The sequence below is a fragment of the Cucumis melo genome, chromosome 7 (genome assembly GCF_025177605.1).
Source record: "Cucumis melo cultivar AY chromosome 7, USDA_Cmelo_AY_1.0, whole genome shotgun sequence".
Classification (NCBI taxonomy): domain Eukaryota; kingdom Viridiplantae; phylum Streptophyta; class Magnoliopsida; order Cucurbitales; family Cucurbitaceae; genus Cucumis; species Cucumis melo.
Genome location: NC_066863.1, coordinates 28,685,230 through 28,697,477, shown reverse-complemented (window position 1 = coordinate 28,697,477; position 12,248 = coordinate 28,685,230). Strand labels below are relative to the sequence as shown.

General features: G+C 31.4%; 1 protein-coding gene, 1 long non-coding RNA gene and 1 other non-coding gene across 3 annotated transcripts; 2 read left to right on the top strand and 1 right to left on the bottom strand.

The window, feature by feature from the left end:
- The first annotated feature begins 859 nt into the window (after positions 1-859).
- LOC127150423 (U2 spliceosomal RNA) lies at positions 860-1,055 on the top strand. Its single transcript, XR_007822729.1, has one exon. It is a non-coding gene; the product is annotated as a U2 spliceosomal RNA (small nuclear RNA).
- On the top strand, positions 869-5,151 carry LOC103494723 (cytochrome c oxidase subunit 5b-1, mitochondrial). Its single transcript, XM_008456053.3, has 6 exons — positions 869-2,049; positions 2,187-2,275; positions 3,023-3,073; positions 3,828-3,894; positions 4,048-4,127; positions 4,780-5,151. The coding sequence occupies exons 1-6, from the start codon at positions 1,863-1,865 to the stop codon at positions 4,843-4,845; spliced, it is 540 nt and encodes a 179-aa protein (XP_008454275.1). The 5' UTR covers positions 869-1,862; the 3' UTR covers positions 4,846-5,151.
- A 5,860-nt stretch (positions 5,152-11,011) lies between these two features.
- LOC127150199 (uncharacterized) lies at positions 11,012-12,204 on the bottom strand. The gene is made up of 2 exons (XR_007822306.1): positions 11,690-12,204; positions 11,012-11,287 (listed from the first exon to the last, which is right to left on the bottom strand). It is a non-coding gene; the product is annotated as an uncharacterized LOC127150199 (long non-coding RNA).
- Between the last annotated feature and the right edge of the window lie 44 nt (positions 12,205-12,248).

The following is a 12,248-nucleotide window of genomic DNA, read 5'->3' as shown; positions in this document are numbered from 1 at the left end:
CTCGGTAACTTTCAATCTTGTGTCTAGTTAATTACTAACAAATTCATAATTTTAAAAATCAATTTATATTTACTGTTTCGAACTTTTAATCTTGTGTTTAGTACATTAATATCAATTATATTAAGGGATTAAAAGTCCTATTGACTTAAATTTGCATCTCTGAAAGTTTGGGAAATAACATATATAAACTAGGCTAAATGCGTAACAACTTGATTAACATCTTTTATGTCAAAATTTTGGTATTACTAATAAGATAAATGTAACTTTAGTTAAGTGAAATGATAAATTGGAGTAAAATAGATTAATTTGAAATAAGACCTAAATTCCACTAAGTTCTCTAAGCCCTATGGCATCTGGACTTTATCCTGTAACTTTCACGTATTAGTTTATCACAATTTCTACCTATAATTATCTTTGATTTTTTTTTCCCAATTAAGTCATTTAAGAATTAACTTTACCATCAAGAGCTTAACCCAAAGTATTGTAAGTCTGGATATGAATGAAATTGGACGCTGACAAATTTTCACAATACCTCGATGAAAATAGCATAATTTCTGTTTAAAATCTCAAACAAAACCATCATTCTACACTTTTCTCAATAAGCACAAATGTTTAAACCTCAGTATTATTTTATTGTCTTCATGAATTATAAAAAGTTTATGCTTCGTCTGTAAACATTTCAGAATAAAAATGAAAATTAAGAAATCAGAAGGGTCACCTTTTAAAATATAAAAAATGCGTTGCAGGGTGCAGTGGGAAATGAAAGAACTTGGAATTAAGATTGTCCCACATCGGGGAGTTTAGAAAGATGGAAGGAAGAGACTGAGTATAAAAAGGGATTTCATTCTCAATACAAAGCATACCTTTCTCGGCCTTTTGGCTAAGATCAAGTGTAGTATCTGTTCTTATCAGTTTAATATCTGATACGTGGGCCATCGGCTCACATGATATTAAATTAATTTTTCAAGGGGGAGGATCCACCATGGTAGCTTGCTGCCAGGGCCCTCGAGCGTCGCCCATGCGTTGCACTACAGCTTGGGCCTGGCGCACCCCTCCAATAACCAGTTAAAATTCTTCGATCATTCTCTCTGAATGCGCTAGTAAATCGTTTTTATTTTGTATCTTCAAACATCAGAGGATTCATTTTATTATATATATTATTATCAAACATGCTTCTTGTTCCTAGGCGGACTTCTTCTGATAGGAAAATAACTAGAGCAGAGAATTTGTTAGTACATTTAATAATTTATCAAACAGAACTATAAATCGCATTTTGCACATTACCTGAATTTGACATTTAGGGAAAATTTCCATATCCTACTATAAAATATTTTAGGAAATTCGACACCCCTATACGTCTTAACTATAGAGTTAGACTTCATGAAGAAAATCTTTGAGCATTCTGTTTGATCCTATCCCCATTCAGAAGGAAGAGAATAACCACCATTGAAGCAACTTGAAGGTGAATTGAGTTGGAGCGATGGGGATGGTATAAGAGAGGCAATTTCAAAGATGGAGTTGAAAAAATTCGAAGAATTAGAGGTGGAAGTGTGCTTAACTATTAAAAGGACTGATTGTCATTGCAAGTATTAACAAATTTTAATAAAGTTGAAGAATGCAATAATAATCCACATAGAAAAATAATATTAAAAAAGAAATAAAAAGAAAAGGATATCTCCTGCGCCGGACTGCACGTAGAACCGTCCGTACCAAATAATCGGGGAACTATCACTCTAAGCGGAGCCGGACCTCCTCTTGACTTATTTACGTATTTCTCCATTACCAAAAAGAGGCCGCTAAAGAAGAGAAACAAATTGATTGAACAAAGAAAAGCTAACCAGTTCGCCGGAGAATCACCAACCATGTGGAGGAGATTGCTCTCTTTGCACCTCAATGCCCTAAAACGTCTTCCTTCATCATCGACGGCAGCATCTGCTGCTCCATCCGGATCCATTTCCACAGCCTCACGACTTGCTGTTGCTGCTTCATCTCGTGTTTCTCCCTCACCTTGCGTTTCGCTCTTCGCTCGCCATTTCAGCGCTGAGGCTGGTATATCCTATTCTCTTCTCTGGATTTCATATTCATATTTTAGGTTCGGTCACCGAGTGTATGGAATGAACATGGATCTATTGTATGATTTGGTCTCGTATGGTTAATATTTTGATTCTTTTTTTCTTGTAAATTAGCTGTTGATGCTGGTCTGCGAAAGAATGTTGAGGATGTAATGCCGATTGCAACCGGTCACGAGCGTGAAGAGCTTGAAGCTACGCTTGAGGTGTTTTTCTTCTGTTCTCGATGCGTGGTTTTGTTTTTCCGATTTGATATTGAAAAATGAAAAAAGAAAAGAAAAAGAAAAGAGCGGTATACAGACTGAAAATAGGTAAAAGATGCTCCCAATCATGCGGAAAATGGACATCAGGTGGATTATTTGTAGTTGTACTACCTAAATTGATTCGTTCATTTTCATCAGAAGGTCAATATCAAACCTCTACGTACGCCGTTGTATTTGTATTTGTGGACGGTCATTTATCAAACAAATCTTTTTTGCCTTTCCTTGAATTGGTTTTAGAAAAGGTCGACTTTATGTTTGACAAAGAAAATTTTCTGCACGAGGCCCGATGATGTTAGCTTATCCTACTTCAAATATGTTGATAGATTTTGGAGAGGAATAGGTGTAATAATCATCCGATAAAAGAAGCAGCGTATAACTTATGATTTATGAACAGGTGTGCTAAAAGATTTAACATAATGGTTGAGCAAACATTAAAAACAAGCTGAGTCAACAACCTGTTGGGTCTGTTTGGCTAAGGTTCTGGAATGATAGGTGCCATACGATATGACCCAAAACGTTCCAATTGGCATGTTGTATTTCGTGGGATTCTTAAATTTTCTGAGGCAATCCTCATTCCTCATGTTGTACTGATATTGAGTCTGGTTTATGTAAATATTTCAATTGATTGGGATCTGAAGTATAATTCATTATCAAAATGAAGTCTCATTCCAATGGGGTTTATGTTTGCAGGGAAGAGACATCCTTGATATAAACAACCCTGTAGGTCCTTTTGGCACTAAGGTTGGTAATTTTGCTGTTTACATATTAATTTTATTTTTGTACTCTTTGGGTCGTGTCCGAGGAAACCCTTTTCCTCCCTTTCTTCGTACTCCATATTGATGTCTTATTTGTGATGAACTTATAAATAAAGGAACATGCAATGTTGAATTATACTTTACCGTGTTGTGACTTGTGAGCCCGTGTGTGTGTTTTCCGATAATTTACATGCCAAATTACTATTGTAGTCTGATGGCTTTTGGGTACACAAAAGGGTATTGCATGCTATCTTTAGTTCAAGAAGACTTGTTCAGCAGGTTCTTCACTCTTTTTATATAAAGTAGGCGCTTTAGGCAAAATATAGGGGAGAGAGTTCTTGAGCCATACCATTTGTGTGATCCTTTGAGGAAAAATTGACCGAGGGTACACCTTCCATTTTTAGGCAGCTTGCTGAATGAAATATTTTGAATAAATCCAGGAAAATAGAAAACCCAAAGTATGATTTAGGATGATCACTGAATAAGCACTAGAAGAAACTTTCGATTTTCATAATCTTCTATTTTCAGTGTCATATAGTACTTATATGTAGTGGTTATTAATTTTGTGATTAGTTGCCTTTTTATATATGAGTACACTTTGCTTCGAGTTCAATGAGCCGGTAACTTGTTTTGCTCTTGATGCACCTCAAAATACCGTGTGAGGATGTGCCTGAAAGAATAAGTTTGGTTGCACGAACTATTTCCTTAGATGAAATCTAAACACTTTCTTGTGCCTTTAGGAAGCTCCTGCTGTTATAAAGTCATATTACGATGAAAGAATAGTTGGGTGCCCTGGAGGTGAAGGCGGTAAGCACTTGCAATTTCTCTTTTAAGTTTTATCCATTCCTTTTCATCAATTTTGTGCAAGCCTGACAAAATTTTACGTATGTAAATTTTGCTTTCTTCCCTACACACGAGATTTTCCAACTTATTGTTGTCGCATGTTTTTGATTATTGTAGAGGATGAGCATGATGTTATCTGGTTTCGGCTGAGGAAAGGCGAGCCACTTGAATGCCCTGTGTGCACGCAGTATTTCGCGGTGAGGACTTATTGTAAATAATTACGTTATGTTGCCAAAATATGGAATGCTAGAAATGGTATTGAAAAATATAAGAACGCTATAACTTCATTGATAGAGTAAAATATCATTCTTGGGGGTGGGAAGTACAACCCCAAAAACCTAACCATGGATTACAATCTATTCTAATTTTAATTAATTTTTATGTATAGCTAATCTGAACCTAGCTTAACTATTTAAGACATTACAACTTCAACCTAAAGGTTAAGGATTCAAATCACCCATCCTCACCTCGTGTTGAAGTAAAAAAGAAAGGTCTTCGTGCATGATAAGTTGTGAATTGTGATTATACACACACATAGGAATTACTTATGTTTCCTCTTTCGTTCATGGTGGGTTAATTGCATTCTTCACGTTATTATTATTATTTTGATTTCAACAAGTAGAGGTTGAGGATTCAAACCTATGACCCATTGGTGGAGAGCAAATCCTTTGCCAATTGAGTTATATGCTATATTTGGTTCTTCTAATTATGATTAGAACAAAGTATGTATGTTAGTTCTCTCTCCAATAGTCTCACTTCTTGAATTTAAATACGGATAAAGACATTCAAGTCTTGATCAGAAATTAACTAGGAATGCCAAAATTTTCTAATTTGAAATTGTGTTCGCAGCTGGAAGTAGTTGGACCTGGAGGATCGCCAGATGGTTATGGAGATGACGACGATCACCATCACTGATTGCATACATTTTTTCTAGAATAAACTGGTACTTTTAAAGAAAGAGATTTCAAGCTGTGTGTATTCGCAGTTGTTGCTTCAGCAAAAATAGAAATCTGAGTTTTTTCCCTGTCAATTAGAGATAGAACGGGTGTCTTCCTTTGGAAGATACAAATCCTTTTAGGCTTTCTTTTATGTGTTACCAAATAATTGGAGGCTTCTTGATTCTTTTACCATGACCCAGGTGGTACTACAATAATAACACACACCCCATTTTGATATTAATAGATAATTTGAGAAACTTGCTAAATTCATTCTCTTTATGAATTCTTCTGTGTCTACTGTACTTTATAGTCTCTACGCCTATTACAAATCTTGTTTACTTTATTATTGCAATTTGCAATATAATCTTTTCTCTGTCCACTCAACCTCGATACCTCCTGGATGCCAAAAGGGCAACATTTTTAATGGCATTGTAGTTTTGTAAGCCTTTTTTGGGGTTTTCCTACGTATTAGTAGGAGAATCAAACCTCCCATTTCGAGCTTAATAATATAAGTATTATGATGGTGGAGTCATGGCCATTTTGGCTTTGAAGAGCTGAAGCTAATTTGTTTTTGAAAGCAGATTTTAGCAAAATTTTAAAGGTGTGTTTACATTCTAATCATATTCTCCTTCATTCCCAGTTTCCTTTTTCTTCCTTTCTTGGACCTCTCTCTCTCTCTCTCTCTCCATGGTGATTGCCTTCCTATTTTCATTCAAACCAACATTGACCACTCTCCATTCAGACTATGGACACAGACAGTTTGTAGTTTCTTTTTAAAAAAATATTCTTGAGCTTTCAGATGATTGCGTTAATATCCATAACCTTTTAAAGAATAAAAGAAAAAGTCCTTTACTATCATAAAGAAAGCAATTTGAACATATATAGATTACTTTCATTTTGCATCGAACGATTCAATTTTTACCTCAATTATCTCAACAAACTAACAAACAGAAGTTCAAAACTTTAAGTTAAAATATAAAATCTTTCAAAATCTCAAAATTCCAAAATCAAAATGCAACTAAACAATAAATCACAAAAGTCAAAATACAAAAGGTACTGACAAAGAAATAACATATCTGCTCATGACAAAACTTAACTGATCACAACAACTAAATTAATTTGAACTACACAAAATGATGGACAAAGTTTTTGTTACTTGACCGAAGAAAATATTGAAGAAGATCTTTGAAAATAGAGAAGGGTTAGACCATACATAGATTGAAATAGATAAGAGAGAGGGCATAAAAGAGAGAAGTGAAATGAGGTGTGGATAAACTGTTTTGGTCTATGTATGTATTTGCGTTCTTTAACTCTTATTTTGAAAGGTTAGAGGTATTAATACAATTTTTGAAAGTTTGGTCATGGGTCACACCAATTCCAATACTGCTACTGCACTTAAAATTTTTCTATATATACACATGTTCAGTTACTTACATATTGAATTAATTGACGATGGAAGGAGTGGTCATATATCTTATAAACATTGCAAGTCAATGTGAAATTTTGAAAATTTGAACATACCCGTTCAAGATGATATTTCTTTGGTTTCATTGTTACGTATTGGATTTCATTTTTTTTTTATTGGATTGAATACTTGTATGAGTTTAATGGACTCTAATACGACATTTGATAACTACAAGGTTCTATCTTAAATATATTTAGATATATTATTAAGATTGTGAGACTTTTCGACTTGTTTTAAGTGTGATTAAAGGGAGAAAGAGGTAAAAAGCAAAGTAATAACTACAATAATACTAGAAGGACCAATAATGCTATCAAATATAACTCTTTGAAGCTAAAGAGTTTAAAAATTATCAAAGCATACAAAGTTTAACAGATAAACAATACATGGTAAGTGATCAAGAGATCAATGGTTCAAACGGAAACTTCAAAGAGAATTTGATAATTACATGGCTCCAATTAAACACGAACCAAATCTTGACGATCAAGAGTGTAATTTTTACTTAGGACCTGCTTGGTGGACATCAAAGTAAATTACATATTTGTAATAACAAAATTTTGAAGTCCGAATATGACAGTATACTATAATTTCATCTTTTTTTTTTTTTGTAGAATTAGAAATTGAATGACCACAAGAATAACATATTACCTAAATAAAACAAGCATTATCACCATATTAGAAAAAGAAGTTTTGAAGAGCAAGAGAATACCTAAAAACTAAAAAGTAAAAAGTGAAACTTTTGGGAGCTTCAATTAATTTTTTTTAAAGAAATATATGAATTATTTATTGGAGATATATGTTTAAACTAGTTGAACGTTCATATCGACAATGTATATGTATATATGTATAGTTGTTTACATAAGTTGATCGATCTAAATAGTTTGTTTCTTTGTTTTTTTTTTTTTTTTTATATAACTCAAATAGAGCTTTCGAATCTCTTAAATCATAGTCTGACCCAAAAGTTTAAGATTAAAGATAAATTAAAATTATATCATTATCATTTTATTAAAAGTTAAATAAAGATAACGACCATAGTGATTCTTTTTCTTTTTTAATTTGGTGATTAAATTAAAATGATTTATCTATGAACCAAAATAAACTAAAATGAAGAGTTCAGTAATAATAAATATTTTTATGTTTTTAGATTCATAAAATGAAATAGACTAAATAATATTCATCAGCAAATTTGTATTTAAGTAGTAATTAGTGAAAAATGTAGATAGTTTTCCCAATTTTATTCTCTCTAAAAACAAAAAAGAAAAATTACATTAAACACTAGAAACTAAAATAAATATCATTTTCTATTTTTATTTTACGAAAAATAGAACGTTTCACAAAATATTTACACTTCTTTAATGAAGTGTAATTAGTTTTTTCTTTTTAATAGTTTTGTTTGGAATGTAAATAGTCTGTGAATTTTTCTATTTCTATAAAAACTCTTATTAGAAATTAATTATTTTTCTCATTAGATGACACTATATATACCTAAAACTAATATATTTCAAATGATATGATGCCCTAAGATAATATTTATATAGAACTCATTAACATAAACTGCATCTTCATAAATTAATTAATAATAGTTGAAATCTATCCAAATGAATTATTTTCATGGTGTATAAATATACAATCAAGAAACGTGTACTATTTTACTATCCCCGTAAATATTACTGATTTTTGTAAAATCATTGAGAAAAAAGAACAAAGTTATCATGACCATAAAATCGTAACATTTGAACATTTTTTGATTTGAAAAGATGTTTTTCCAAATACAATTTTAGCGGTTCAAATCTTGAAAAGAAAAAGAATAAAAGAAACTTATTTCCATAACCTATTTTTTTACTCTTTATAAGAAAAGCGAATTTTTATTGAATAATTTTTTAAAGTATAAAATTTTGTTTTGTTTTTTTTATTATAAATATTTCAATACACTTTACCATCAAAATTAGCATCATGGAGGAGAACAAACAAGAGATACCCATCTAAGAAAGAAACTCCTAGAAACTAAAATGGAAACTTTAGAAAATATGAAACTTTTGAACAAAATACTGATTCCATTAGAATCATTTTTCCAACCAAAAAATATATATATATATATATATATTTAAAAACAAAAGCAAAATTTTAGACTCTTAAAAAGAAAAAAAAAAATTGTTTATACTAAAGTGTTTTTAACTCTTTCCCTTTTCTTTTATTAAAAATAAAATCTAAGTGGGAACTTTTTATTCCTTTCCTTTCCCTCCAAATATTTAATATTTGGAACAACTTCCAACAGCACTAAATATTAACAAATATATATATATATATATATATATAAATAATTATATATATATAAAGAAAAATAATTGAATAATTATATATATTGAAGTAGAATATAATTTATTTCCCTTTTAAAGAGGGTATTAAATTTTGGTTGCAATTAGCACATTACATTAAAAACTTTTATTCTTAAAGCAATTAGGTTATAGTTTAATTTAAAGGACAAAACCCAACCCCATATCAATCTGACAAGACAAAAAGAAGTTAATTATTGATAATCAATTTCTTAATATATCTTTGGAAAGTGTGTGTTATTCATTTGATTAATTTAATATATAGAACCATTAGAGAAATAATAATAATAATAATAATAATAATAATAATAATAATTAATTAGTTTAGTTCCATTGATAAGACTAAAAGTGCTTCTTTATCTTATGCCCAATCTTTCTCTTAAACAATATTTTTATTCTGCCAATCTCAAAACCATTGGAGCTGCCCATTGCTTAATTAAACTTCTAATTTACTTTAAAACTTTATTAATGTTAAAGTTATTTATACTTCCCCTTCTACCCTTCCCTAGCAATAACTATACACAATCACAATTCTCCACTTAACTAAACCCCAAATAATTCCTTTTTTTTTTTTTCTCCTTTTCCTTTTACTTTTCATCAACCATTAAATTAATGTCATCCTTAAAACTATGTTATTTTTTTTAATTAAAAAGAGAAAAAAAAGTTATCGAGACAAAGTAAGAATTCACCTTAAAATCTAGGTAGAAAATTTTGAGAGGAACCTCTACCATCTATATTAAACTACAAAGTCAATGAGCTAAAAATATTGTCGGGTCTAGTTAGAAGAACATTTGCCTCTAGCCATAAATCTTGAAGGAAAAGATACTTAAATTCGGGCTAAAATTTTAAGATTTTCATGATCTAAACGTAGGATAGAGAATAAAGAGTAAAAAACATGTTTAATATCTTAATTTTCAAGTTTGTCTTGTCTCAAAACTTTAAAAATTTTCTAATAAGCATCTAAAGTTTCAATCTTCTGCTTAATGGTCCTTTAACCTTAAATGGTGTCTAATGATTCTTTGATCTTTTCGACATTTATTAAAATTCACGATCCTATTGGATGCAAAATTAAAAGTTTAATAATCTATTATACAAAAATTCAATTTTAAGTATAATACATTCATTACTCAGAAAAATGAATATGTAGAGTACTATTAGACCCAAAATTTAAAATTACACGATGAAATTTTTAAAATTAAAAGAACTATCAAACACGAAATGGAAAGTTAAATATCCTATTTAGATACTTGTTATAGTTCAAGAATATATCAAAAAGTTCAACAACCAAACTTGTAATCAAATAAATTTATGGGAAAGCAGAAAGGATTGGGAAAGTACTTAGCTGTGGTTCACAAATGTCTAGTCGAAAGGATTTGCACCAGCTTCTTGCCTAGTGATATTATGCTTTCACTGTACCTAGTCTAGCTAGAGACTCTACACAAGGAGAAGTTGGAACAAAAAAGAAAAAAGAAACATACTTTAGTTAGAGATCCCCCACCCCAAATGAGAGATGGGGTTGGGAGTCTGTTGCATGCTTTTCATTCGACTTAAAAGATTGAAATAGAAAAATGAAGATAATTTGGGTTGCATTGCATTAGTTACAAAAATCTGAAAAAGGTTCCATCTTTTGGTTCTAAACTACATAAAACTTTTCTTATTGAGCTCAAATGCTCATACCCAATGAGGCAAAAGAGAACAAGAACAAGAAGAAGGAAAAGGAAAAATAGGGGAAAGGAAGGAAGAAAAATTACACAATGAAGTATAATAATGTGCAACAAAGATTAGTGCCAACAGCATATGTTGTTCCTTGTTAAAAAAATGAGCCCACAATTAAGCACAAACCAATTCTATAATCAAGTTGGATTATCTCTCCATTTTAAAGGGTGGGGTGGAGAAGGAGGAGTTGACAAACAGAAAAGTTTGCTCTTTCCATAAAGGAAGGAAAAGTGCTCAAACATTGACCAAGAGAGAAAAGTAGATGCTTCAATTGTAATTTTTTTAAGAAAAACCAGTCACAGTATGCCACGTCAGCTTTTTTTTTGGTTTATTTTTCTTTCTTTCTTCTGATCAATTTTGTTTGGTCAACCAGAAAATTGATGTAGATTCTTCTTTGCCATGCACTCATAAGTTGGCTTTTATTTTCTAAGAGATAGTTGAAGTTAAAGCTCTCAAAATAAGAGCATTTTTTACAGCCAAATGTCAGAATTTTCTGTGATGAAGTTTTTCCTCTTCCATAGGTTACCTAAGTCCGCAATTTTTCTAAAGAAAATGTGTAAGTTCAACTGCAATGAAGGCTCCAACCCTACCACTATTCTTTAATCAGTAAAGCCACAAAAGGAGGGGGAAGGGATAGGAATGAAGATAATATTATCAGAGATATCTCATCTCATTACAAAATGCCTACACTGTAGAGTTGAAGTTGCATCATATTGGTTCTGACTATAAGTTAGTGGTGTAAGATTGACTGAGACCTTTTACCTAACCTCTGTATAGCCACTTAGTGGTGAGTGTGTTGTCAAATTGATCTTGTTGAGCTATAGAATCTATTCCTCAGAACCAAACATTTCTATTCCTTAATGCCTGCTATCAGGAACTCCTCCATAAGAAACTCATCCAAAATGATCCTGAAAAGTTTCAACATAACAGTGAGAACATTAATGTATTGGCCATGAAAGTGTAGAATTTAGATGGTTCATATTGTCTCCATGTCGTCCTTAAGGTATAGGTGAGAAGTTTATTTTTCATTGTTTCACACCAGAAAAATAGATGTTCTTGTAGACTTTAAAGTTAGGTAAACGTAATAGATGAAAATATTTCTAAACCCAAGTGGCATTTTGAGTGAGGATTTTCCTAGTAGATGAGGTTCTTGTAGCAAGAAAAGAAGTAGATTGAGTGATTAGAAGAATTAGGCAATATAGAAAAGACTAAGGAGAGGAATCAAATATAATGATTGAAATCTATACTTTATCTGTTCGTTATCTTTTATTATGTACAGGAAATTGGGGGAAATTTTTTGATTTGGTAACCTTTATTGGGGAGGACCATGTCGAAGAGCTTTGTATCTAATTAAGTTTTGCTAAAGATATAGCAAATCTATTAGCTGTAGAACAAGTACTTTTGTCTCCCTCCATGAGCCACAGATTTGAATGGATGATTTAAGTTACGTTTTTCAGCTGCATAATCATACCAATCAATAGAAACTAGAGGATAACAATTCCAATCCCCTGAAAGATGAAATAATGATTTGATTCTGCTGAATTTGTTGTCAATATGGTGGCCGTGTGTGCACAGATACAAACAAAAGTAGTCTTTGTAGTGGGTCTCAGAGCAATCAAAATACAATGAACTGGCAAGCAGAAGAGGAGAAAGAGCAGAGAAAAAGTTGAAATGCTTTTTTAATGTGCATGATTCTACTTAAGACAATCCAGGTTGGTAACCACATATGGACAATTATAGTATAAAAATATAAATGAAGAATATAAGATAAAATTACTTAGCACTGCAAATTTAGATATTTCTTCCTAGCTTAAATTAGATAGATTGGACACACGAACCAACTTCACTTTCTGGTTAATGGTATCAATC

What these genes read in the sequence shown, in the direction of transcription:
- LOC103494723 (XM_008456053.3), top strand. Translation starts at nt 1,863, where the DNA reads ATGTGGAGGAGATTGCTCTCTTTGCACCTCAATGCCCTAAAACGTCTT. An exon ending in CCATTTCAGCGCTGAGGCTG is followed by an intron (nt 2,050 to 2,186) that starts GTATATCCTATT and finishes CTTGTAAATTAG; the next exon opens with CTGTTGATGCTGGTCTGCGA. An exon ending in TGTGCACGCAGTATTTCGCG is followed by an intron (nt 4,128 to 4,779) that starts GTGAGGACTTAT and finishes TTGTGTTCGCAG; the next exon opens with CTGGAAGTAGTTGGACCTGG.